At 63.9% G+C, this 27529-nt stretch overlaps 1 protein-coding gene across 2 annotated transcripts in view; it reads right to left on the reverse strand.

The window, feature by feature from the left end:
* Nucleotides 1–529: 529 nt before the first annotated feature.
* The window catches only part of SH3BP4 (SH3 domain binding protein 4), a 68096-nt gene continuing 41096 nt past the window's right edge, over nt 530–27529 (reverse strand). For both annotated transcript variants that reach the window (XM_045845691.1, XM_045845690.1), the window contains 4 exons: nt 13890–14126; nt 6921–9280; nt 3197–3385; nt 530–2453 (listed from right to left, as the gene is read on the reverse strand). In XM_045845691.1, the coding sequence (XP_045701647.1) occupies nt 2229–2453; nt 3197–3385; nt 6921–9280; nt 13890–14007 (2892 nt within the window). In that variant the 5' untranslated portion in view covers nt 14008–14126 and the 3' untranslated portion in view covers nt 530–2228. The remainder of the gene's footprint in view (nt 2454–3196; nt 3386–6920; nt 9281–13889; nt 14127–27529) is intronic.

Below are 27529 nucleotides of genomic sequence, written 5' to 3' on the forward strand. Positions count from 1 at the left end.
CTGCGCACACACTCTGGTCCCTAGGGCTGGCCTGGCCTTGGACCTTGAGTTACTTCCCAGGGAGGTTTTCCTGAACCCCGTTCCCTCACTGCTTCCACGCGGGGTGGGTCCCCATCAGCGGGGCCCCGACCCAGCTTTCTCCCTGCCAGCACGTGTCCCTGGGGCGCATGATGGGTCGTGGGAGTCACAGGTGCTGCGGTGGCTAGCCCCTAAGGGACGGCACCGCAAACCTGGAAAGTGCTCAGGCCCAAACTGTGTCGTGGGACTGGGGCGAGGGCCAGGAACGGGAGCCCCCCACCCGACCCTTCGGGCACCACTGACTCCCAGTGGCCAGTGATGGCGGAGACGCCAGTGTTCCAAGAGCAATGAAATCACTGCCAACAAAACGGACACCTAGAAACCCACTTGTCACACTGACTGTCCTGGGGAGGGGGCGGGGGCATTGTTCCACGCACAGGCGCTAAGACGAGGTTTCACTGTTTTATTCAAAGTCTGGTGGGTGTGAGGAAAAAAACACACACACGCACACTTAACAGGTCAAAATATCCAAATAAAGTTTACTGCAACTTTTGTAGAATTTAGTTTGTGCTACAAGACATGTTGCATAGGAAACTATTTGAAGCCCCTGAGGAAAAATATCCATGGTTTAAGGTGCAACTGGTTCCGTGTCTTCTTTGGGGAGAAAGGGGGGGGGTCTCTGGAGAGAAGGAGGGCGGGTCGTCGGAAAGCGGGATTTCAGGTCATCACATGGGATGACTGGGGAATTGTGTATCTTGGTTCTTGCAGCATAAAATACATAGTGGTTTTTTTTGTGTGTGTGTCGTTTTTCCTAGCCCGCTGATCTTCAGGATCCAAATCAGTAGAAGCCTAAGAGTGTTTCAGCCCAACAAGGGATTCTTCATGGATTACACCCAGTAGTTCTCGTGATTCAAAGCCGCCGATTCAGAGAGTGAGGTTCCGGATCTGGGCGTGTCCAGGCACGTCCCCGGGGACTGACTCTGGGGGTTTGCTGGGTACTGGCGGTGTTTCTCCCGTCTCCCTCCGAGACGCCAGGACTACGGCGGCAGCGTGAAGCTCAGCACAGACACTCCACCCGCAGCGGTAACGGTTGTCGGTGGGACGTGCCGCCAGGTCCCCCATTTGACGTGGGAAGCCTTCCCATTGTCCATCCTGCTCAGACAGACAATCTCTATGTTGTCAATGAAACGGCTTCCCCACACCATTCATTTCCCAGGAGATGTGGGAACGCCAGGAGGGGAGAGGGGTTCCATCTCGACAAAAGGAAGCCGAGAGAGTTTGGCAGACGGCAGCAGGCACCTGGCACAGGGTGTCCTGGGCGGCCGAGGCTCCTTCAGGACGCCGGGGTGGCGGGGGGAAGGGGCCGTTTTGTGGGGACCGCCTCACTCGCGCCTGGGACTGCTCCCTGGGACGAGCAGGGGCCCTGAGACGCCCGGCCCCGCTGCTCCCTGGGCTCCAGGACGCCGACGCCTCACGTCGGACTGAACTCTGCCCACAAGACGGTCCACGAGCGCCGTGGCCCCTCCTTCACTGCACCACGAGGTGAAGGCGTGGAAGATAAGAAAAAAAGAGGGCCCAGAACGTTCTCGGAAAGCACAGGGTTGAACTACACTCACGGAAGGACTAACCACGGTTCCTCCCCGATTCACGGTTTTGTTTTGTTTTTTTACAAGTACAAAGTGAAAAAAGGCCCAACACGCGAACAAAAGTGGCTCCCGTGCCAGGCGTGGAAACGCGAGCGTGTCTGAGCGTAGGAAATGCCCCCGAGGACGTTTAAATACCGATGTACACCTGTAACATAATTTAAAAAGGTCTTCAGAGAACGTAAAAACCTCCAGAGCGTCTGCCCCGTGACATGTTTGTTTTGAACCTCTGTGGTCCATTAAAAAACTACTATCACCTTTCTCATACGTCCCCTCCTCCCCACACTTTAAAAGGGGGTTTTAAATGTACGTTTATACTGAACACAGAGAAAGCTATCTGATTGGCAACGACCTGCCGTGGGCGTTCCCCTTGGGCCTCCCCCGTGATGGAGGCGGCGGGTGGAGCGTCTGTCTGTCCGTGTGCTTGGTCCTGGGGCGCGGGGCCGGCCCGGAGCCGCCCTCCTCTGGCGGGGCAGTCGGTCGCCCGCTCCCAGCAACGTGACTGCACAGGCCCCCTCGGCAGCGGCAGCAGCGGCGGCAGCGCCCTGGTGGGGGCGGGGCATCCGCTCAGATCACGAAGTCGTCCTGGTCGGCCGGGCTGAAGGCGGCCGCGCGCAGCACGTCCAGGGAGTTCACCAGGATGAGCGTCCCCGTGAGGTGCTTCCAGCGCTTGGTGACGGGGTTCCTCATGCGGTCCAGGCCCGTGTGCAGCTCCTGGATGACGTCACGGTAGCTGTCCCCGACCTGGTGGCTCCAGGTGAGCAGAAAGTCGTATGCAGGTTTCCACATGGCCTGCAGGGGGCGCCGTCCACACAAAAGGAGGGAGAAGAGACACAGGTGAGGAACTGGAGGACAGTCTGCCCGGCCCCGCCCCCCAGCCCCCTGTCGCAGCTCCTCCGTGAGCTCTTAACGCTACTCTAGCCGCTGGGCTGTCTCTGTCCCAGGCCAGCACACCGCGGAGGGAACAGTGCCTTTTGCATGGGAGTGGGGACACAGCACTTCCTATCGGGGCCGTTTCTTTAGAAATGCGCCCTGCCAACAAAGGACACCCTTGTGCTCGGAACTTCCCGCCTCCTAGGCCTCCAGACGCGTGAAGTGGCCCCTGCAGGGAACTGAGAAAACAGCAGCTGAGCGGGGACCTGGCCAGCTCCGGCCCACGCACCACCACCTGCCAGGTGCCCGTGAGGCAGGGACCCGGGGAGAGACCCGGGTCGCACTGCAGAGCGCCGGGGAGGGAACCCGCGCCGTTGCTCTGACGGAAGGTCATTCAAGGTGGGGATTAGCCAGCGACGGGCAGTTCCGCCAGTGCTGTTCCAGCGTCCCACGCCACGGCAGTGGCCTTGCCCAGGTCACAGCGGGAGTCACCACTAAACGCCCGAAGGAGAGTGAGACCTGCCCCACTCAGGGAGGACCTACTGTGTGCTAAGCAGGTGCTTTGCTTGCACGCTCTCATTTTGCCCTCCTAAAAACGCTAGGAAGCAGACAAGGCTATATGCCTGCATGCCGCAGATCGAGGGGCGCCCCACCCGCCTCACCTCGCTGTCCACGACCCCGTTCCGGTCCCGGTGGGGAGACTCGTACGCGTCCATCTGCTGCTTGGACACCTTGGCCAGCTTCTCTGCCAGCTCCCTCCAGCGCTGTGCCACCTCGACGGCCGTGGTCAGGAGCACGAAGTCCTGGATGAGCCTGACCACCAGGCCCTGGCAGTCCATCTTCAGCAAGGCCTGGGCAGGGGGAGCAGAGCGTGAGTGGGGGCAGCTCCGGCGGCCTGTGCCGCGTGACGCATGGCGGACGAGAGATCGCCGACGTGTGGGGCGGACGTCCCCTGCGCCTCCGCCCGTGCCTGTGATTGGAAGGCAGTAAGGCCTCTGCAGGTGCACTGGGGTGAAGCGAGGTCACCCTGGATCGGGGTGGGCCCCCAATCCAATGACCAGGGCCTTACGAGGTGAGAAACAGAGGCACAGGGGCAGAGGGAAGAGGGAAGCAGGAAGCGCAGAGACGGCGGCAGAGACGGGGCGATGCAGCCACGTCACCGGAGCCCCGGAGCCAGGACAGAGGTACAGACGGAGCCGCCCTCGCAGCCGCCAGGAGGAACCAGCCCTGCCGACAATGCCAGGAATGCAAGAGAATACACTGGTGGTTTCTTTTTTTAATCCCCACCCGAGCACGTTTTCTCACTGCCTTCAGAGAGAGAAACATCGATGCGAGAGAGGAGAGAAGCGTGAATTGGCTGCCTCCCATATGGGCCTGATGGAGAATTGAACCCACGACCTTCTGGTTTTGGGGCGATGCTCTGACCCACCCCGAGCTGCCCAGCCAGGGCCACGCCGGCAGGTTTGAGCCCCTGGTGTGTGGCACGTTGCTGTGGCAGCACCGGGACAGCGGCCCCCCAGGGAGGGTGCAGATGACAGCTGCTCCCACTCCCGCTGGAGCAACTGAGAGCGGGGGTGCCCTCGGCCGAGACCGACAGTGTGGCCTGGGGCTCCAGGGGGACGGGCCGGAGGCCCCGGCCGGAGGGAGGGCTCTGTAGGCAGCAGAGGTGTGGGGCTGGGGACTCGCACTGTCCAGACTCAGCAGGACCGGTCCTTGTCCAAGCCGAAGGGGCTTTCTGTGGGTCTTTAGGACAGAGGTGACTGATAGGAGGAGACTCGGGAGGGAAAGGCACACCCAGCACCCCAGCAAGGAGGCGACCGGACAGAGCCCCACCCAAGTCCCTGCCGTGGTCTGGGCCTTGGTTCCCTCCTAGAAAGGGCCTGGCCCGGGCAGGCCCCCAACCCAGGGTTCAGCGGCCTGATGGGCTCCGTGCGGCCCCAGCATTTCTGGCTTCAAGAAAACGAAACCAAAGCAGCAGGCTGCCTGGCCTGCGCCTGGCGGGACACACGAGGTTGGACCCACTCTGAATGCGGTGGGCAGAGGGACCTGCTTCCTTCCCATCGCCCTGCAAGCCTGCGGTCCAAAACCTTCGCCCCGTCTGCTCCGTGTCAGCAGGATCTCCAAACCCAGGGCTCGTTAGTGAACAGAAAACCTTGGGCAGGGAGAGAGGGCGGGGAGGGCGTGGCCGGGCAGGGAGAAAGGGCGGGGAGGGCGTGGCCCGGCAGGGAGAAAGGGCGGGGAGGGCGTGGCCTGGCAGGGAGAAAGGGGGGGAGGGCGTGGCCTGACAGGGAGAGAGGGCGGGCCAGATCTCAGGAGGTGGCGCCGCAGGAACCTGACTGCTCCGGGTTTCTACCTCCCTGTACATAAAACACCTGGCTCCCGGCAGCTCCTCCAACACGCCGGGATAAGCCCGTCTGTGGTTTCTGGAAGTCTGGCCAACCACTCAGAGGAGACGTGGCGAAGCCAGTTTCACTTCAGCACCGCTCCAACCTCCCCGGGGCACCTTCCTGCCAAGGCCTGAGTTTCACTTCCGCCTCCCTGGGACTCCGGAGCCCCGGGGGTGCGGGGCTGGGGGAGGGGCGGGGGTCCCACACGCACGGAACCCCATCCTCACACAGACGAACCTAAGGAGGCCTGCCAGAAAAGCTATCCTGCGTCCCCCAAGTTGCTGGATAAGCCCTGGGTTCCCCACGTTGGAAAAAAAAAGGAATGATCACTTCTTAAGTTTTCTAAAAAGAAACAGGGAAATGAGATAAAAGCCAGCTCCTCAGATTTCTGCACAGCGGGGAGGGGGCTGCCCCGGCTGGCTCACTGTTCGCCTCTGCCCACTCACGGGGAGGCAAACTCACTTTGCGCTGGTGTGGAGGCAAAATCAGTCCCGTTTCTGCTCGCACGGCATTCCGTCACCGGCGGAGAATTCCAGCCCGGAGCTGGCGCGAGGGAGGCCCAGCCCCTCGCCGTGTGAGGTCCGCCCAAGGGGACCGGCAGCGTGGGTGGGACCTGATTTTACAGGTGGGCTGGTGAGCTGTGCCCTGAGGGGACAGGAGGCATCACCGAGGGGACCACACCTGGTACCCAGGGGAGCTCCACTCACCTCCAGCCATGACAATCCCCTGTGCTCCCCACTGAACCTGCCCACACCCCAGTGACCCCCTGGTGGCCAAGGCCACCCCTCCACCCGCCACGCCCAGTTCCTGGCTCCCTCCTCTGGGTGAGGCCAGCTTCCTGCTGTGCTCTACGTGTCCGGTGCTCATGCCTTTGTGTGCCACCGTCGGGGCCTTGCTTCAGGCCCCACCCCCTGCAGCAGAAGCCATGCCACAGCCGACCCCGTCCCTTCCGTCCCTGACTCGAGGGGGCGGTGGAGAGACAGAAGTGACGTGAATGAGCCTCGGGTGCACACCTGTGCTCACACAGGTCCCCCGGACACACAGGGACACACCTGTTCCGAGAGGTGCAGACACAGTGGCAGGTGCTGGCGGGGTGGGGGGGGGGAGGAGCGGAGGGGGTGCAAATGGCAGGAATGAATGCCAGGGGTGCTGAGAGTCACCCCTCGCCCAGGTCAGGAGGTGAGAGAGGCTGTCTGGCGTCGGCAGAACGCGGAAGGGAGGCGGGTGACCAAGTCACAAAGGCCTTCCCCCAGGAACCGCCCAGGAGGACGGGGCAGGGAGCTGAGCCGGCCTCTGCTGCAGAGCGCAGGCCAAGGCAAGACCACCCCTGGGGCTTAGCCAGCAGCTCAGAGCGGGGCTGCCCCGCGGGCTTGGCGCTGGGGCGGAGCCCAGGCCTGCCGGAGCCGTGAACGGTCCGGTGAAGGCCTCCCGGCGGGCCGGTGGGCCAGGTGTACCCTGAAGTAGTGTGCCACCAACTCCCCCCTTTTCACTTCCTTGGACCCCAGTTCCCGGCTGCGCTGGCAAAACAGGGTGTGCTCACCCTGACTCGAAGGCACGTGGAAAGGAGGAAGAGGAAACAACACAGGGGCCCGGTGGAACCTTCCAGCGAGACGTGGAGAGAAACACCCGCTAAAATAGAGCCAGACGAGGGGGCCGTGGTTCCTCACGTTTGTGAGTCTCAGAGGTGGCTGGGGAGCAGGTGAAACACAGGGTTTCTCCCGAGAGATCTGAAGGGAGGTGGCTGGAGCACAGGCCCCTGGGGTCCCAGAGACGCATTCCGAGACCTTGGAGGGGCCCCCAATTCTGCGGGAAAAGGGCCCCGAGTGATCTTCGCTGCAGTGGCTGCTGAGCTGTTTGGGGCCCCCCAGGTCCCACGTGAGTGCCTCTTCCCATGCTTCAGTCAAACCCTGTCCCTGCCTCTCGGGGAGCAGGGAGGGTGCCAGCCCGCCCTCCCCCCCGCGCCAGCCCCAGCCCCAGCCCCAGCCCCGGGGGGACTCACCATCATGAGCTCCTTCTGGAAGGATTTCCGGTCCTTGTTCTCGGCGTTGTTGCAGTCCTCCTTCAGCTTCTCCAGCACGGACGCCACCCGCTCGGGCTCGCTGTCCAGCTCCGCGCGGCAGAAGAAGGTGAGCGGCAGGCTCCCGTAGCCCAGGGCGTCAGCGAAGGCACGCCAGCTGCTGATGTTCTCCATGAGCAGCGTCCGGACGGAGGCGTAGATGTAGGTGAGGAACTTGCAGGGCCGCAGGATCTGCTCCAGCAGCACCGAGGTGCTCAGCTCGGGCCCCGGCAGGAGGCTGGGCCGCGCCCGGCCCACCACCAGCACGTTCTTGGCGTGCACGAGGCCCACCTTGCCCTGGTGGTAGCCGATGTACCACTCCTTGGTCCACAGCTGCCCCTTCAGCCGGATCTTCTCCTCGCTGAGCAGGGCAATGGCGTCCCCCTTCTTGTACTCCAGCAGGTAGTGGTTCTTGCTCTGCCGCACCACGGTCTTGAGCAACTTGCCGAACTTGAGGCTGGACACGGGGCGGTCCTGGAAGGTGGGGTACTTGGTGGTGGCGGCAAACGGGGACAGGATGATTTTGCCGACCTCGTTCTTCTTGAGGAACCGCCTCTGCCCGGACGGCTTGATGGCACTTTTGGGGGGCGGCTGGGGGGTCTGGACGCAGAACTGGGTCAGGATGGCCTGCTGGCCGTCCTTCACCTGCACCCTCAGGGTGAAGTCCGAGAGCTCGCCGGGGCTCTGGCAGGTGATGGGGAAGATGAGGCGGCTCACCTTGCCCAGCTTCATCTGGAAGCCCCTCACGACCTTGGCCTGCTCGCTGGCCTTGACCTCGTAGTGCGTCATGTTGGAGAACACGCAGACCTGGAGGTCCTGCGGCCGGGACAGGATGAACTGGTGCCTGCCCCAGAGCTGCAGGGCCACCGGGGCGGGGCTGGGGGCCTGGCGGGGGACCTCGCTGACCAGGAGGGTCTTCGGGGCGCAGTCGTGCCCGAAGATGGTCACCACCGTCTTGAAGGACGGGTGGACGTGTTTGGGGCCGTAGAGCCCCACAGTGACCTTCTTGTTGATGAAGTCCCACACGGTGGAAGGGTAGAGGATGTTGGGGCCGTGGGCGACGATGGCCAGGTACATGCAGGGCTCCAGGTTGTCCAGGTGCACCTGCACCGTGTCGCCGTAGCTGTAGGTGAGGGGGACGGGGACATAGGGCCCCTCCTTCAGGTCGCTCCGCAGGCACTGCAGGCCCACCGTGCTTTTGCTGAGCACGTCGCTCTTCACCTCGGCCGACGCCGTCATCTCCAGGACCAGGGCGGTCCTCACCTCCAAGGTGCTCAGCTTCACCTCCAGCACCGGGCTGACGCTGCAGCACCTGTCGCTGTTGAGTTCCAAGGGCGGGTCCAGGAGGGCCCTCATGGAGATCTGCTGGGTGTCCCCCGGGGCCACGTGGCCCTCGGGCACGTGGAGGCTGATGCCGGTGTCGGGGAGCTGCACGGAGCCCCCCGAACTGTCCAGCTTGCACACGATGTTCGTCTCCACCGCCTGGGTCTGGCCCCACCCGGGGCTTTGGCCCAGCAAGTCCAAGTCGTGGCAAGACCGAGCCAGCTTCCGGTGGCTCAGCCAGGCCGCCCGGAAGTCCTCCCGGCTCTGGAACTGCTCGGGGACCGGGGACTTCAGGCCCGTGAAGAACCCCGAGGAGGCGGGCGCGTCGGACTTGGCTTGGAGGACGGAGAGCTCCGACAGGCTGTAGGAGCGCTTGCTTCTGAAGAACGGGTTGTCCCGCCTGGCGGGCCCCTCGGCGAGCAGCTGATCGGCGGCCGGCGGCCTGTCCAAGCCGGGGCCGGGGCCGTTGGCGGTGGCCGAGCCGCCGTCGGTGAAGGCGGACGGGCCCGTGTCGAAGAGCAGCAAGTCCACGGTACTCTTGGGGGCCAGCTCCTCCACGCTGGGCCCCACCGGCAGGTGCCCGTTCAGGAACGGGTTGGTCTGGGCCCCGTTCCAGAAAGGGTTGTTGCTGTGGGTCCTGCCGGACCCCTTCTGGTCGTCCGTCCACCCCCCGGGCGCCTCGAACTCCCTGGCCGCCTCGCTGGGGCTGTCGGGGAGCAGGTCGATCACCCCGCTGTCGCTCAGGGTGGAGTCCCGGCAGCTCAGGGGCCGCACGTGCGAGGAGGGTATGTAGCCCATCTCCGTGGTGTTGTGGGCATACCACCACTCGCCGCCGCACGTGTCCAGCACGTACAGGCGGTCGCCCTTGGAGAACTTCAGGGTGGTGAAGTTGCTGGGCCGGTAGTCCTTGATGGCGACCACTTCCTTGGCGTTCCCGAAGGGCGTGGGGTTGTCTCCCAGCAAGGCACTGGGGGAAGGCACTGCAGGAGACACGGGACAGAGGGTGAGGGCCGGGCCCGGGGGCTGCCCGCACCGGGGAGAGACTAGGGGCCCGAGAAACACCCAGCCACCCGTCCCGGCGTCAGACATCTGGTGTCCAGGGGCCACACACACCACCACCCACGGAAGTGCAAATCCACACCAGGAACAGCCACCCGTCCCGGCGTCAGACATCTGGTGTCCAGGGGCCACACACACCACCACCCACGGAAGTGCAAATCCACACCAGGAACAGCCACCTGTCCCGGTGTCAGACATCCGGTTTGGATGGAACTGGAACTGTTCTTGATCCCACTGAGCGACCGGAAATGCGGCGAGGCGGTGAAGGGCAGGCTGCCCCACAAGGCGCCCCTTTGGCGCGTGGATTAGGTGGATCGGAAGACCACTGAGGCCCCCACAACTCGGGGAGAGCTGTTTTCTGTCTTCCTCGCTTGCTTGCTTACAAGAGTTCAGACAGAGGGCTCGCTCCGGGAAGAGAGCCATATAACCAGAGAGGACTACACCGACCTCCCAGGGGCCTGGAGACACAGATTCCTGTCCTATTGTCTCCGCACAGCAGGGAAAACACTTGTTTGTCCGCCACGCTCTTCCTACCTCCTTGTGAATCGTCCCCCTCCCCTTGGAAGCCCCCACCCCCACCCCTTCTTACCTCACCGGGGCACAAAAGCCTTTGTTTGCCTGACTGCCTGGCCTCCCAGTCTCAGGGGGCCCCCCATACGCATGCAATTAAATTCTCCTGCTACTGTCCAACGTCTACCTACCTGTGAGTCCGGCCAGAGGGGAAACTGCCCTCCGCCAGAGTAGGAGGAGACACTGAGCGGGGGCTTCCTCGGGAGCCGCAGAGACGGTCTGCATTCAGTGACCCCTCGGCCAGTGGCCTGGCCGTGGGAAAGCCCGGGAGGGAGGCCCCCTCGTGGGCAGGAGCCGAGTGCACGCTCTGCCCGCCGCACAGAAGGCGCCCCCGCGGCCCCCGGCCGGTTTCTCCCCCTTCCAAGGTGAACCCGTCCTTCAGCTAACCCTTCCCGTGACAGGAGATGTCTCAGGCCCCCTCTCCCTTCCAACCCCCTCGAACCGACCCTTCAGAACGACACCACCGCCGCACGGTCCCTCCCGCACACACGGCGGAAAGAACTCAACGGTGTGCGGCTGGCAGGGCTCACATCATCCCTGAGCAATGGTGGAAGCGGCCTGAAAAACCTCGACCCTGGGAAGGGCGACTCCGAGAATTCACGGCTCTAGGCATCCGGCTGCGAGTGCCACCACGGCGGACAGCAGTGGGAAGGGCAAGCGAAGCCACCGAAGCCAGCGGCTTTGAAAAATAACGGATGATTTCACATCTGCGTGGTTTATCTGCCTGCTCTACATGGCGGAGGGCACTCAGGGCCCGAGGTTCCTTCTGATGGAAATCAGCCTCCCCCCCACCCCCCCAACGGGCCTCGTTCTACCGTTTGCTCCCATTCTGCCTCCTTGAAACAGACAACGGGGAGAAAGGAAGCTCGTTTCTACGCTGCCTTCATAAACAAGCAAGGACCCCTGCACTCCAGCTGAACTGCAGCGGCGTGTGACTAAGCCAACGGGCGCTCTCTTCTCCTGAGCCGGGCCAGCCGGCTCCCACGGTTTCCCCTCCCCCTCCTTTGAAAGGAAGTAAGGAATAATTTAACTGCCTCTCCTGGGCGGAGTCCACGGCAGGAGGTGTCGGCTACCTGCAGGAAGCAGGTGACAGGGGCAGGTGTGTCTGCCAGAAAGCGCAGCTGGCCTCCAGGACTGCCACCCTCGGCCCTCCCCGCCTGGGGGCCACGGGGCCACTCGGCCTGGGTTCTCCATCCAGGCCTCCGGAAGCTCTCTGAGCCCCAGGGTCTGAGATGCTTCACGACGGAGACCGGTGTGTTTCTCCAGCGGGCCCCGGTGGGGATCACGGGAAATCGCGCCCGCGAAGGGCTACTTAGTGGAACGAGGCTCAGCCGCAGGTCCGGGCTCGTAGGACCTCCCCTCACAGCCGACGTCGGCGTTCCCTCCTCGCTGAGCTTCTCCCCACGGCCCTCGTCACCAACCGACACACCGGACACCCCGGATATCTGTTTTGCTTGCTCCTGGCGGGGAGGAGGGCCCCAGGGCCCCACCCAGGGATAAGCCCCAGCACACAGCACACAGGTGCTCGACAAACACGTATGTGCGGGATCACGGATCACCTTCTCCTGTCTGCTTGCAGCAGAGGCCTTGTCCAGGCCACTGGGTCAAGGTCAGGACCAAAGGCAGAGTCTGAATTCTGTCTGGGAGTGCCCTCTCCTGTGAAATCACCCTGAACTCCGAAGGGAGGCGGCTGAAGGGGAGGTGGGGGGAGGGAGGAGGGTCGGTCTGGGGCCAGAGATAATATAAGACCGTCTCTCCCACTTTGCCGTCCGGCCACGGGCTCCAGGAAAATAGAAACCGTTTTTGTTTTCTTGACACATCTAATGAAAATGTCACATGAAAATGAAAACCAAATGAAAATTAAAGAAAGTCTGCGAGCTATTAAAGTCTTGTTAGAATCCCTCAAAGGTTACATCCCTGTAATGTGCCCCCCCCAGAATCATTCCCTGACAGCCACATTTTTTAAATTAAAAAGCAAAGCTATTAGGGTGGCTTTGTACCTAGCCGAAGAAAACGCATCGGTGCAAATGACCGCGTCAGTCTCACCAGACTGAGGAATGACAACGGCTTTACTTGAAATTCCAAGCACTCTCCTCAGAGGGCTACAGTAATAGATCCCACCCCAGGGTCAGGCTCCTTCCCACGGGGCGCCCCGTGGGAGTGGACAGTCACGTGAGCCCCCCTGGAAGGGGCCCTCTATCCGTCACCTGCCAGAGCGCCCCGGGACGCCAGGCTGAGGCCCCACCCCATCGGGTGCAGGGACGTCCCCACCGAATTCCAGCTCGATGAGCTCAGGAAGTGCCGCCCAGGCTCTCAGCCGCCTGGATTTTAACACTGAAGAGCTCCCGGGGCGTCGGGAGGTTCGGCGCGCTGGATAACGCATTTCCCACCCCCCTGCCCCGGGTCTTCAGTGGGCGAGGCCTCCGCCGGGAGCCGCAGACTTCCTGGCACAGGTTTTGGGCTGGAATCCACTCCCACCTGGAGGCCTGTTCGCCACGTGCAGGTGTGTGCAGCTGCTGGGCTGTGGGACGCAGCCCGGGCCCCATGCTGCCCTGGAGAGTGAGTCCGGGGGTCTCTGCCCCCCACCGCCCACCGCCTAACACACACACACGCCCCAGCCCCCGCTCACATCCCGGCTGCCTCGTCTGTCGCCCTCCCTGCACGCGCTGCTGTTCTTTTAGGAATAACAGCTCCTCCCAGATGCTCACTGGTGGTTAACAATCGGCTCCCTGCCCCTCGACCCTGACCGAAACCTCACACTTCCCAGCTTTCCCCGAGGCGAGCTGGGCTCGCGTGAGAAAAGAACGCCCACTCCCAGCCCACGAGAAATGAATGATCAGTGAGTCACAGCACCGGCCGGCAACGCCGCCGCTCTTGTTAACGGCCCTCGCGATCCCCTGGGCCAGTCTCTGCTCAGAGGGCATTCAAAGCCAAGCCCGGGGCCGCGGCAGGGAGCACAGAGAGGAAGAGGAGGAGGAAGCAGCAGGGGAGAACACAGCGGGAGAGAGAGAGAAGGGAGTGGAAGGAGAAGCGAGTCCGTGGTGTGGTTCTCTGCACATCGGGGGAAGACCAGGACTTTGTCTGGGACAGGGGTCGGGGCGGGGATGGTTTTTTTGGCTGGGTCTGTGCCGCGGGCCACAGGTACACGGGCAAGGACACAGCTCCCTGCATGCCGAGCGATTTCAACAGAATGCAGCAAAGGCCGCGGGAGAGTCAGCTCTCGGCGGTGAGGATGGGGGTGGAGGGGACATGGGGCACCCGGAGAGCTCACAGCGACACTGACTGTGGCCCAGCGAGGGCGGGGTGGGCTTCTAGGGAGAAGACCACCCACCAGTATCACCCTTGGTGCCCAGAAGACAGGCGTTCTCATCAGCCCGGTTTCTGGGTGGAGGTCAGAGAGACCCATGTGCACACGGTGCTGGGACCCTGGGCTGCCTCTAAACCAGGGGCCGGCAAACTACGGCCCCTGGACCACATCCCCCAGGCTGTTTTTGTCAATAAAATTTTATTCAAACACAGCCATTCCCATTTGTTCGCCCTCCTCTATGGCTGCTGTCAGCTACGACGGCAGAGTCAGCAGCTGTGGCTGACGTCATGTGTTCTGCAAGACTTAGAGCATTTCCCGGATGATGCCGTGGGACTGGACTGCTGCTCTGTCCTCCCCAGCTCCCCCTTCCCTCCTCCAGAGCCTGCAGCAACCCAGCCCCCACCCCCCGTCCTCAGTGACGCCAGCGTTCCAGCCCCAGCGTCACCAAAACGCACGAGAGAAAAGGAAGATATTCTGTACGAAGTCTCGTTACTAACGGGAAAACTCAAACCAACCTCCCCACACGCCCAAGAAACGAGAGGACACTCGGCCGCTGTCCCCGGGCCGCACTGGTAACACGGCGATGGGCTGACCGGAACGTGGCCGGGGCGGCCCCCGAGCCCTGGGACCCAGGCCTGTCCCCGGGAACTCACCTTTGACATCGTTAAAGCTCGCCTCCGAAAACCCTTCGCTCAGGTCGATCAGCGTCCCCTCGGACCTGCACCGGGGGAGGCCGCTGGCGTTGGCGGCGCGGATCCGCTGGGCTGCCATCCCGACGCTCTACGGCGCCATCGCCGTCCGCCGGTCGGTCTCGCCTGCAGCGGCCGAGGCCTCTGGCTCAGGCGGCCAGGCCGCCCGCACGGGGTGCCGACCGTGCGACGCGCTTCTCCCTGAAAGCAGAGGAGGAAGAACAATGTCCCTGAGCGTGTGAGACGTGGGCGAAGGGGCAGCTTTGTGGGCAGGGCACCCTCTTCCTTCCAGAGGCCATTCCAGTGAAGGCGGCCCCCGGGGTGGGGAGCAGGCCCCCGCCACACACGGCCCAGGGGAGCGGCCGGCCGCTGTGGGCGCCCTCTGCTCCTGTGCACAGGGGTTCGCGCAGCTGGCCCGGCACCTGGCTCGCCCTTCGCTCCAGCCAGACAGGAGGGCAGCCCAGGGTCTGTGCAGGCTGCACTGCCGGCGCCTCCGCCGACCCAGGCAGTGGCTGGCTCCGCTGTGGGGACGGCCAGGGCTGTGGCCGAGGCCCCGGGGCCGTGCTCGCTCCCTGCCTGCACGCTCCTTACACCCTCCCTGGACCCCAAGCACACACAAACACTCATAAACAGAATAGGCACCCGGGGCCATCTGCACACACGAGGTGTTTCTGTGAGACCCTCCCTTGACTGAGCCGGGGTGCCGTCGCTAAGCGAGCAGGGGGCGTTCCTGTGGGAGGGAACACAGGACTGCCTCCCGGGGCCTCAGCTTGTCGCTGGGGAGGGACGCAAGGTGTTTGGGGCTTCTGGAGACACAGACGAGGCTCCCGCACAGGCACAGGTGGACGCCCCTGGGCTGGCCCGGTGGGCCCCGCCCGAGCACAGCTGGCCCGCAGGGCAACTGCGTGCAGGCAGGTTTCACCCCAATGGAACCGGGTTCCTGCAACCCAGCCTGAGGCTCCTCATTTCTCCACCCTGAGACACCTCGAAATGAATGCAGCTTCTGACCCGTGTGTCACTGTCACCAATTGGGGGGACCTGGAGGCCAGTCTACCACCCCCTTCCCGTAGGGCTGGGGGAGCAGTGAGCAGCTGCAGGCCGGCACCCATGCTGAGGGTGACCTCATGCTAACAGTGTGCTCCTCTAAGCCTCAGTTTCCCCATCTGTAACATGGGTGGTGAGCACCCTGTCCCAACTGGATTTGTGTGAGGAGTTCATGACCCACGAGGTGTGCTTGGAACAAGGAGTGGGCTCAATGGCTGCGGTCCCCAAAGCAGGGGTGTCTGCAGGCCTGGTCCTGGTGCGGGGTTTAGCCACGGCCCTAGAGGCCCTGGGGAGGCTCCTGATGGCCGAGAAAGAGCGAGCTGGCTGCAGTGATGGCCTCAATTTTGAAAGTTACTGAGGCAGCTGAGGGCGGGGAAGGTGGGTGGGCGACAAGGAGAGGAGAGACATCGGGAAGAGCCCCACTGTCCTCAGATTCCCGCACGGACAGCCACGTCCTCAGCAGGTGATGTGGGCAGAGTCCGGGAGGGGCTGGGACACCTGGGGCTGGGAGGGTGCCAGCCAGCGGCTCGCCGGGGCACCGACAGGACACTGAGACGGCTCCCCAGGGAGCACCTGGAGGGGCCGGGAGTCGGCAAGATGAAGGGAGGGAAAGGCGTCAGAGGGACGAGATCCTTGGCCTCCGCCTCCCCTGGGTGCGGGCAGGATGAACCACAGGCCCCCGGAGTTTTTGGAGGCTGACCACCGTTCCTGTTCATTGTCCATGGGGGAACACGGTTATGGCCCAGGGCCAGTGGGGAGGCAGGAAGGGTCAGCGGTTGTGGGAGCTCTGCTGTCCTCGTGAAGACACAACAGTGCCCTCGCCGAGGCTGCTGGCCAAGGGCCAGGTGTGCCACTAACTGCACTGCCCTCGCCGCTTACCCGCCAGAGCGGGGCCAAGGCAGCGAGTCCCATCCCCGGCGACCAGGAGCGGCACCACCGAGCTGGGCGGAGCGACCACGCAGCCAGCCGTGCACCCAGTCATCCGAGAGGGGGTTGCTTTGTCCCCCGTGGGAAGTCTGGAGTGGCGGCTCTGTCTCCGGTGGCCGTGGGAGACAGGCCGTAAACGAAGTGCCGGCGCCCACCCGCCCCTTCTCGGTGAGCGCAGGGCGCCGTCGCCACTTGGAGATGTTATTTTACAGCAAGGAGGAGGGCAGCCGGCCCCGCTGGACCAAGTTCGGCCGGTCCCTTCCACCTGGCACCTCCTAGAGCAGATGCCGGCAAGTGAGCGTTCGGTGGGGGGGAGCCCCGCACCTCCCCCAACGCCGGAGCCAGGTGTGGAGGGTGCCCGGAGTCCCCTGCCCCGCCGAGAGGGCAGCAGGCGCTACCATGTTCTCCCGGGGTCTCTCCAAAGGTGCAGGGGTCAGCAGGCCTTTGTGGGAGGCTGTCCTTTGCCCTCAAAGGGCCACGCCCCCCGCCCCCGCCCCGCAGCTGCTCTCAGACGCGCCCTGGGCAACCTTTCCGGTTTGTTGTTAAGCTCCACCCACAAGCTCCGCCCCCAGCAGGTCCAGGATCACGCTCGGGCTCCGCCTCTCCGGCGGGCCCCACTCCAGCCCCTGCTGCCAGAACACGTGCCCCTGTGTCCCCGGAAAACCTCTCCCGCCTTCCTCTGCTCCGCCCTGCGCACGGCCCTGCACGGCCCTGCACACCCGAGCGACTCGCCGGCCCGCCGGCCGGCCGCACACCCGCACGCAGTCACCGCCCCCCACCCCCAGCCTCAAATTCAAGCCTCGGGAGCTCACCTACCGCACCCTTCGAATCGGTCCTCGCTTTATTACAGAAGTAATGTCCGGGGAAATGACTGGGCGCTGTAGTTTACAAAACACTACACTATTGCTACAGACACACTTATGTGTACTGACCAGTATGCAACTACATCAGTGTACTTCCTGTATATTGTTTCCCCGATTTATTTATGGTTTTCCTATTTCATTTATTATTATCTATCATTTGTATTATCTTCATTTATTATTTTATTTATCTTTATCACTTCCCTATTTCTGCACACGGTCTACATGTCTGCAGTAAAACATTACAAGAATTAAGCGCTATAAGCACGCGTTTGTCACCCGCCTTCCCAGACACGTGCCGGGAGTGTGAGGGTGTGTCTCCCCGTGAATGGAAAGCCTGTTAGGAGCCTTAAACTCAGACGCCCAGGCACTCTGACCCTCCCAGCACACGTGGGCACGGCCGGGTTCCTGCCCAGTTGGCGAGTGGCCCCTGAACCCAGAAGTCAGATCGCCGAGGGCTCCCCTTCAGGACTGATGGGTGTTGAACCTTCCCGGTCCAAACCCGACTCCGGGGTTTGCCCCACCCCTCCCCCCACACCCTGCCTTTGCCACCTCAGTCAATGCCGATTGGCTCATTCCACTGCCAAAAGGCCCGAGATCGCCCCTCCCCCTCCCTGTGGGGCCCGTCCCCCCAGCCCAGACACCTCCACGCCACTGCCTGCTCCCCCGCCCCCCCCTCGCCCCACTGTAGGCCACGCTGCAGTGACAGGATGTTCGGACAAGTCAGGACTCTGTTCCGGACCCTCCACAGCCTCCTGAGTGCTCAGCGCGCTCACGGTGCTGCGCCCGTCCCCGCGGGCCTCTCCCTGCTGCCCCAGGGCCATCGCACGTGCTGTCCCACAGCCAGGAGGCCACCACCGAGTCCTGGGACAGGTCCCTCCTGCACCCACGTCTCTGCTCCAGCGTCACCAAATGAGCAGGGGACAGGCGCCCGCAGCAGCGGCACCCCTCCCCCTACCCCAGACACCTCAAGCATTCGCTGCTTCTCCCCCGAGTTCTCCGGGAGACCGAGCTGTGCGAGGGGGCGGCGCCCAGCCTGCCCCTGCGCCCTGTGCTGTGTGGGAGCCGTGCAGAGCAGGCTCTCAGACGCAAAGGAATGAATGAACTCTGTTCACTCATTTGTACTATGACCGAGTCCTTCCGTTTTTACAGCCCATCATGATTTCCCACAGCCATCCATCCAGTGTGTGTGTGTGTGTGTGTGTGTGTGTGCACCCGTGCACACGGACATGGAAGAGAGAAGCGTGACAGCCCAACGAGCTGTGTCTCTGCTGAGAAATCACTCTGGGCCTGGCGGGATCAGGGGCGCCACCTGCGTGGAGGAGGGTGGGAGACAAGCCCCGTGGAGGCTGAGTGAATCAACTGCCCAGTGCGCCTGACTTGAGGGTTCTGGTCTTTCCTTTCGGGTCACTCGGGGGACGCTGAGCACCCGGGGCGGCTCCTCTGTTGTGCAGAGACCTGCGTGGCGCGTGCCGCAGGGCACGTCTCTGGCACCGTTTCTGCACCTGCCCTGCCCTGCTCAGGACACGGAGCCACCCCGGAAGCCGGCTGGGACGCACCTGTCTGGGGTCAGATCCCCAACAGCTCACGGGGGCGGAGGCAGGGGCGGCTGGCCGCAGGCTGACGTGTGCCTTTTGCAGACGACATGCCAGACACCTGAGTGGGTGGAGGAGGAGAGTGCTGCTGCGTGGGGAAGGGCGGGACCCTTAGCCCAGGGAGAGGGATGCAGGCAACGGAGGTCACGGGGTGGTTCCTGGGGAGAAGCCCGAGGAGGAAGAGCTGACCCCTCCAGGCCCTGGGCCCACGGCGCACCCGCAGAAGCCGAGGTGCGAGGCACTGCATTGGCTAGGGAACACGTCCACGCCCGCTGCCCCGCTCCGAAGACCCTGCTGGCCGCTGAGGAGACTAGCTCTGGCTTCTGTAAGATTCCGGGCGATCTTACCGTGGAGGAGCTCTGTGCTGTGGAGCTACCTAGGGTCAGGCAAGATCTCTTCAAACTCTGTAGTTACTACGCCCAGTTATTTCCCACCTTGACCCACGAAACAGTCACATCGGACAGAAAGGAAAAGCTGACGTGTTCGAGACCCTTCGGGGCGCCTGAGTCCTCGGGAGAGGGCAGCGGGGGTCCCTGTGCCACCAGACACGGACCCCAGCGGCCCCTCCCCCCCAAGGCCACGAACACCGCCAGGCTCTCAGGTGTCCACAGGAGTTTTCAGGATGCTCCTGCTGAAACGACCTTCCAAAAAGCAGGCGAGTCTGGAGACCCAGCTACAGAGACCCACAGTCAGCCCTCAAGCGGCGCCCCAACCACCCCGGCCGAGTGTGACCGGGTGACCAAGGGGCCTCTGCAGGCGGTGACCGAGCGGCAGGCACACTTTCGGGCGAACCACTTCATGGGGGGCGGGGGCAGCACTCAGACTGGCAGGTGGACTTCGGGTCAAAGGGCTCAAACGGAACCTAGGGGTCAACTGCAACGAAGACGACAGTAATCACCCCGGATTGCTCACCCTGGGTGACGACCCCGTCTGGCTAATCAGCCCCGAACATCCGGGTGTTTCTACGGGTCCAGATACTTGCCCCATGGACCTGAACCTTCTTGATGCCTTTGCAGCGTGTGGAGGTGTCTCCCACACGGCAGATTTGGTCACGCACCACGCAGACCAGGGCAGACAGGTGCCAGCCACCTGTGTGCCCCGGACAGTGGTGTCCCAGCGTGTCCCCCACCGGCCCCGGGCCCTGACGGCGTCCACATCAGGGGCCCATGTCTCCTTCCGCCGGGAGGAGGCTGTGCCCAGCGCAGCGGGTTGACGGGCTGTGTGTTTAAATCTCCCCAAGTGTCCAGTGCCCCCCCCAGCCCCCGCCGGAGGCTGATGTGACGTGATCACACGCAGCAGGCCGACTTCAGGAATCCCACCCTCCGCCGGAACCGAGTTGCAGACGTGCTGACACACGGGCGGGTTTCCCCGGGTGGCCCGGCCTCCGAGTCTGGGCACCGTCCATGAGAAAATGCATTTCCCTGCTGGCCCCGGGGGTCGGCCACCTGTCTGGGACAGTGTGCGGCGCAGGCCCCCTTGGTCAGGGCGGCGGCCAGCGCTGGCTGTCAGGACAGGCCAGAAGGCCACCCCATCGCCTGTCCCCGCCCCCGCAGCCCTGGACTCACGGAACCCGCCTCTGCTCCCTGGGGGGACGTCAGGCCCGGCAGACAGGAGGGGGCAGAACGCTGACCTGGGTCTGCTCACCACCGATGAGCTTTCCTCTTCTGGGAGAAAAGCCACTTCGCTGGGAGAGAGAAGAGCCTGCCCGCGGCTGCGCCCCAGACACTGGAGACTGGCCCCTGCACAGAGGACACCGTCGGGCGCACAGAGGGGGGGCTGCGTCCAGATCCCGGTGGCAAGGTGGGAACCGCACACAGCCCCTCGGCGCGATCGCCCCTCCTCCCGGTCCATCCAGGGTCCCACTCCGCCCCCCTGAACAGTCATGTGGGCGTCAGAAGCACAGAACAGTCTTGTGGGGGCCTGTCTGCCAACGTTTAGTCCCAGGCGCAGTAGGAACACAACAGATCACGGGCGTCTCTGGCGGGGAGAAGGCTCACCCCGGGGCCCCAGGGGGTGCAGACCCACAGGCCAGCTCCTGCAGCGGCCCCGCCCTGAGCCGGAGCGGACGGAGTCGGGCGCGCAGCCGGCTGGCGGGCTCTGTCTCTGCCTTGCTGGGGTGACTCACTCCCCACGTGTGACTCCGGTCTCTGGAGCAGGAGGGTCATGTCCATGCGTCACATGTCCCCCGGGGTTGAAAAAGAAAGTTCGAGTTTTGGCCGATTCTCGGTGATCTGAGTCACCAGCTCTGTCGGCAGAAACGCATCGAGTCTGCTCCTCACTCGCTCCCCAAACCCGTGTCCCAGGGGACCAGAGTCACCGAAGGTGCCTCTCCCCGGCTGACCTGTCCTCCGGCGGGCAGCCGCCTGAGCCCCCACGCCCCGGGCCCCTGACCGGCCAGGCAGCGGCTGTGGGGCCCACTGAGACCAGGAGGAAGGAGGGTTGGGGGCCTCGAGACGCCAACGCCTCTTCCTCCACCCCCATCTGTACGCCCCTGCAGCGGTATGGATCCCGCAGCCTCCACAGTGCCCCAGCTCCCTCCGCCTCTTGACCCTTGACCTGACCGGCCTGGGCAATAACGCAAGTGGAAAAGCCAGCACGTGACTGGTGTCCCCTTTCCAGGCTGTCCCTCCCTTGGCAGGGAAGGTACAGACTCCGGTTACGAGAGAGGACCCAGCGGGCACAGAGAGACTCAGCTCTTCCCCGCCGCCCCCCCCCCCCGGGGGGACTTTTCCTCCCAGCCACAGAAGCCTCTCCTCTAGAACCTTCCTGAGCCCACCTGGAGCACGAGACGAACTGGCCCCCCTGTGGCCCGTGGGAAGGCTCAGGACACACTGGCCTCAGACACCAGTGGGTCTGGAGCACACTCCACATGGGTACAACAACTGAGTTCCGTTTGGGGGGGCAGCAGCAGCCGTGCAGGGCCCCCCAGCAGGCCGTCTGGGTACAGCCCTGAAGTCTGGGTGCAGAGCCATGCGCCACATCAGCTCAGCCAGCAACCGTTGAGCGTGGATCTCTAGGAACAAGGCTCTGTCCAGACAGCGGACAGCACAGAGGTGAGAGCACTTGTGTGTTCAAAGAAGGGTGCCAGAGAGAGAGACCCGAATGCCCAGAGGGTGAAGGGTCCGGGTGCCACATGCCCACCGTCGAGCCCCCATCTGCTCGCCCCAGGCTGGCAGCTCGAAGCCGCCTGCGGGCTCTGTGAGGTCGGCGGGAGGTGCCCACACGAGGGGCTCTCCTCGCTCGCGGGTTTGACCGCGGGGACGGCGGCGGCTGGCAGGTGGCACAGTGACGTGGGAGGTTCTCACCAGCCCGTGCCCAAGTCAGAAGCTCCGGGTCTGGAGAACCCGAGGGCTGTGGGTGGGGGCAGGGGTGTGGGGAGAGTCTCTGGGGTCCCGCCTCCTGCTCCCAGGCCTCCCCCCTGAGGGTGACTGGACGTCCAGCAGTGGGGGCGTCCCCATGCCCGGCCAAGGCCATCGTCACCTCGGGTGACGTCAACAGCCGCAGGAGACGCCCCTCAGTCTGCAGAAGACAACCCGGCGCCTCCCGGTGTATCTTCCCTGCACCCCCCCCCCCGAGCACCGCCCCCCGCTGCAGGCCCCCTCCCGCCTTCTCCCGCGTGCCCTGCCCTCGAGCCCCACACGGCTCCGGTGGCCTCGACTTGGCTCCAGGCCCCCCCACCTCCCCACCCTCCCTCCTGAAAACCCAGCAGGCCTCCACACTTCTGCTGCACTGAAGCCCACCCATTCGAGAGGGACCCCGCCACGTGGTGCCTTTGCACCCGGGGCCCCATCTCCTGCCCGAGCTCTCCCGGGACGCCCCGGTCAGCTGTCCTGGATGGTCACTGCTTTAACCCCGAGCATCGCCACCGTGGTGGCTCTGCAGCGGCCACCTCGGTCCCCTCACTACCCTTGTCTCCTTGGAATCGGGACACTGGGTGTCCCCATCTTGACCTTTCCCCAGCAGCACACTCAGGGCCTGGCCTGCGCTGGTGTTCGGTGTCGCCTGGTGAACGTGCCGACGTTTCGTTCGCACGGTGCACTCGGTGCCACCAAAGACACTGGGGGGAGTGCAGGTCCCGGGCCCTTCCCTCCACGGCTTGTCCCTTGACTGGGACAACCGCATGCAGGAAGCTGACGCCACGAAGAGGGAAAAGGGCGGGGTTTCCACCACTTGGCTGGGCACGTGGTTGGCTCGTTGCACCAGGTGCGCCGGGGGCGGAGGCCCCTCCCCTGCCCAGCGCCCTGCTGTTCAAAGGCTCCCCCCGCAATGGGTGGCACGTCACCTGCTCAGCGACCACGGGTGTGGCCGCTTGTGGTTATCTGGCCCCCCTCCCCCGAGTCCCAGGGGAGGGCCAGCCCACAGGGAGAGAGAGAGAGAGTCGGCCGCAGACAGGCTGGGAAGCAGGGCCTCGTGATTGGCCCCGACCGCGACCACTCCTGGCCCCCGGCGGGAGACGAGAAGGAGGGAGCGTGACTGTGCCCGCAGGAGTTCTGACATTCCCTCACCCGGGGCCGGGCAGGGGCAGCCCCCGAGGGCTGAGCCGCCAGACGCGATCCCAAGACTGCAAGGCATCAGCCCTCGGAGGACCTGTGATTGCCAAACATCAGTCACCGGTTTCCTGTGGTTCTTAAGAGAAAAATAAATCATGAATGATTTAGTGTTTCCTCTCAAGCCCGGTTCAGTGTGCTGCAGGCAGCTGGTTGTTTGGGAGGCAGCCTTTCATCACTTTAAAGAGGACGCCAGTCGGTCGGCCAGACAGACGGACACATGCTTCAACTAAAACTTCTTTTCAAAGTTTGGCTGAGATGCCGCTCTGAGACACAGGTCCGGCCGGCGCCACCCACTGTACAGATGAGGAAACTGAGGCTCGTTCGGTGTTTGTGAGAAGGGGTTCTCCCTGAGGTTTGCTCCTGAGACTCAGATAAAACACAGGCCTGAGCGGGGCCGGGCAGCTGCCCCCCGTACCTGCCACTGCTCCTTCCCTGCCCTCTGGCCGTCGCTTGGGATGCTCTGCTCAACGGCCGTCTCAAATCCAACCTTCTCAGCTGCCCACACCTCCCAACCCCGCTGCCCCTAAAAGCACTAATGCAGTCGCCGGGTTGATAAAGTCTCCGTGACGCAATGGCATCAACCTTCCCGTTGCTACTTCGCCCGGGAGCTCACGGGCCACCCCGAGAGACAAACCCAACCAGCCACCGCGTCGGCTTTCCCGGGTTTCAGCAGCGGCTGGAGCGCCGACACCGAGGCGCAGAGGGTTTGCGCTGCCGCTCAGGGGAGCGGCACAGAACCGGCGCGGAGCAGAGCGGCTCCTCCTGTGTCGTTCTGGAACTGTCTGTGCCCTCCTGGCTGAAGGGGATGCTGCCTGGACACCTCTGAGCGGCCACCTGGTGTGACTCTGGCCTCTGCTGTGCCACCCACTGACTGTTTATAGACCGGCGACAGCCCCTCTTTAACCACCATGGTGGTCTTTCCATGCCCGGCTCTGCGGAAGGGCCAGTTCCCATGAACCATCCTCTTCTTCCAGATGAACTTCAGGGCAGTTTAATAAAGTGTCTTTCCACCGCGTCCTCCCTTTAAAAAACAACCTGGCTAGAGCTTCAGTGACGTGGCGCTGGTAAGAACTGACTTCTTCAAACCCTTCTTTTTTCTTCCAGAAAAACAGCGGTTCTCTGTCTATTTAAGAGTGGGTTCCCAGAGCCGGGGGGCTCAGGGCAGGCCGACCCCTTCTGCGAAGGGAGCCCATGCTTTCTGCCACAGGGCCTCGCCTCTGCCCTCCCGTCAGGCAGCTGCGGAAGGCACACGGATTCCACCTCCACTGTTAAGTCCACGCCTTGACCTTGGCCTCCTGGCCTGGAGACCGTGAGAATGAATTTCTGTTGTCTTAAGCCACCCACTCTGTGGGACTTGGGTCTGGCCGCCCCAGAGACCAGAGCGGACAGGTGTGGATGCAGGTTTGTCTTCTCGGAGCCCCCCTCTCCTCCTCACTGCCCTCTGTCGCGCCTGTGCCCAGTGCTCTCCTCGGCCGCATCTCACACCAGCAGGACTCGCAGAAGCAAACGGAAGTGAGGCTCCCCACACAGAGAGTCACAGCCTCTAACGTGAAATGCGGTCTTGCCTCCATGCTTCCGGAACATTCTCTCCTCAGATCCCCGACAAGCAGGGCACCGCCCATCGCGGCTGGCCCCGTTCCCGCAGGCTGAGTCAGGTGTCGGCGGGCAGCGGGGAACCGCGCCCCCGCCGCCGCGCACCCAGACCGTTGCCGCGGAGCTCCCGCCAGCCCGCCCTGCAGAGGCGTTCCCTGGCGGTAACCACGTAATTGGGGCTCTCAAACAACCACTTTCACTAAGCTGCCGGCACTGTCTGAACGCAGAGGCCAGCCCAGGCCGTGCCGGAACCGTCGGAAAACCAGAGCGGGGGGCAGGGTAGACGGCGAGGGCAGGGGCCCCCTCCTCGGCGGGCAGACCTGTGCAGGCGCCAGGCCCACTCGGGCTGCAGCTCAGGGCACCCGTGTCCAGTTCCTTCTGGGGGTGGGGGGGGTGGGCAGCCAGTCTGCAGTTCCTTCTGCGGGGATGGGGGGTGGGCAGCCAGTGTGCAGCAGCACCAGCACCAAGGAAAGAAATACCTGGTAATTCAAACAGAAGGACGCAGAGGCGAAACCCCAGACGGAAATCCCAGCCGCTGGAGGAAGCTGAGGGTGAGGGACGGGCCGGGGAGGCACTCGGGATCCGCACAGACGCAGAGCCCCAGACACGAGGTTCCCGCGTGACGGCAGCGGGGACGCGGCGGGACCTTCTGCCGGGGAGGAGAGGGGCTGGCCTCGGGGGGGACACGAGGGGCAGCCCAGGCTGGAGGCCACACTGTGGGGGCCAGACTGCCTGTTCCCGGCATCCAGCGTCTTCATGTGCCTTCTCGCAGACTTGGAATGTCCCATTTACGGACTCATCAAGAGCCAGTAATTCTGGACAGGGACCAGGAAAGAAAAGGCTGTTTCCCTGCAGTGGACCGAGCCTCCCTGCAGCCTGGGGGACCAGCGGGTGTCCGCTCACCGCTCACCACGGCGAAGACACCACAGCTCCACCCGCTCAGCCTCCGGTCCCCAGCCCCACCGCCCGGGCCCGGGAAGGCCCAGCTCCTGTCCCCAAGGCCCCACCTGGTCCTCCGGCATGGCACGGCCCTCCGTGTCCACGCCTGATCCTTAGTGCAGTTTCACTAACATGTCACTGACGTCCTCCGCCTCCTCCTCAGACTGCGGGGGGGGGCACAAAACTGGGGAGAGGACGTGGCCCAGAGAAGGAGACGCGGCGTTCTGGAGTCGGATGGAGGGCCACGCCAGCTGTGTGCTCTCGAACGCGTTACCCAACCTCTCTGGGCCTCTGCTTCCAGCACCGGAGCCAGGAGGGCGGTCTGACCCGCCCGACCAGGCGAGCACATGGCACGTGTCGAAGGGCCACCCCCTTCGCCGGTCCCGCGCAGGAGGACGTGCGGCCCCACACTGGGCCTGGCAGCCGCGTGCTGGGCTCAGACAGGCGCGGCTCCGGCCGACCGCCGGTCCTCTGCGCTTGTCCTCGGGGGAGTCCGTGCGGATCCAGACCACAGCCACCCCCCCTCACCTGGACGGCCCCCTCCGCTTAATCAACGGTGTCGCTCTGTCCTAAGTTTGAATCTCCTCAGACGCGCAAGCCACTCAACTTCTGGGCGCCTCCACGTCCTCATCTGTAAAATGGGGACGATAATAACACTCTCTGCCTCTTCAGAGTGTGGGTGACACCAGCTCCCAGACAGGGCCCCTGGGCCCGGCACCACCAACAAACACCCTGGAGGAACAGTTTGGGGGGGGGGGCCGCCCCGCACACGGCGGGGTGTTGGGCGGCCTCCCTGCCTCTGCCCACTAGAGCTGGTGGCATCCCTGTCCCCAAACCACTGGAGACGTCTCCCGCGCGGCCACGTGTCCCCCGAGGGGCAGCACCAGCGCTGTTGTCACTCACCCTCGAACCCTGAGCCCCCGGCTGGCTGGCGCGTGCTGCTGTCTCCCCAGCTCCTTTCCCTCCCGTTCCCGGGTCAAGGTCAGGTCTGTCTCCACTTCCCAGCCACGCCCACATACCCACGCCTCGAAGGGCTTCCAAGGAACGGCTCCTCCTCAGCCCCGGTTCTGCGGGAACCGCCCGGGGAAGCTTCTGAGCGGCACCTCGCCTTTTGAAAAGCTCTCAGAACGTCCTCCTTCGCCGACAGGAGAATCGGCGCGCAGGGGGGACCCACTCACCCCCGCCCCCCCGAGAATCAACAGCAGTCCCTCCACTGAGCACCCAGGCCCCACTCCCTAGCCTCAGTGCAGACGGGCGTCCGAGACATCCCCCCACCGGCCTCCACTGGGCCCAACCAAACTCCCCCCGCCCCCGTGAGGACTCAGCCTCCCCAAGGCCCTCTAACCCCCACTATTCGCGTGTGTTCGTTCCTTGCTAAAAAAACAATAATCCACTTTGCACCCAATCTGCCACCTGCTCCGTCACCCCAGGGTCTCCCACCCCCCCCACCAACCGCACAGTCCGTGTGTTTGGTCCCGTCGAAGGGTGGGACCCCAGCTTCGGCCCACCAGGAGCCAGCGGCACCCCTGACCCGTCTTGAGGAGCAGAGCTGCTCTCCAGACACTGCCCTGTGTCCCCTGCGGACACCACGAGGCCAGCCGGTGACTATGTCAGGCTCTGCGGGCCATCTGGCCTCTTCCGGAGCCAATCTGCTGTGCCTCAAAGGACAGATGCAGCCGCAGCCGCAGCCGTAGCCAGCGCGGGGGCCAGGTGGGCTCTGATAACACCTCACCTGCAAATGGGCCGTGCAGGCCGGCCCCACCAGCCTCCACCAGGGATGGGGGGCTCAGGGGAGTGCAGGCCTGCCTGGATGCTGGCCCACGGGCCCCCAGGCCGACAGCCAGGTGGCAAAGTGGGGGGAGGCGGACCCGGAGTCCAGAGACGGAGGCTCCCCGAGCCCCCAACGGCTCGGCTGCCCTCCCTGCTGCCCACCCTTCCCTGCTGGGGTGTCTTCGTAACGGTTAAAACTTGTTACAATGGAATGGGACCATGTTTCCCATAAACACGTGACTCCACAGATTTCTGACTTATCCAGTTTTACCAAAGCCCAGGAATTTCGGTACAATAAATACCCTGAGGGAAGGAAGCAAGTGGCC

The sequence above is a fragment of the Phyllostomus hastatus genome, unplaced genomic scaffold (assembly GCF_019186645.2).
Source record: "Phyllostomus hastatus isolate PE091 unplaced genomic scaffold, TTU_PhHast_1.1 phas_contig_477, whole genome shotgun sequence".
Taxonomy (NCBI): domain Eukaryota; kingdom Metazoa; phylum Chordata; class Mammalia; order Chiroptera; family Phyllostomidae; genus Phyllostomus; species Phyllostomus hastatus.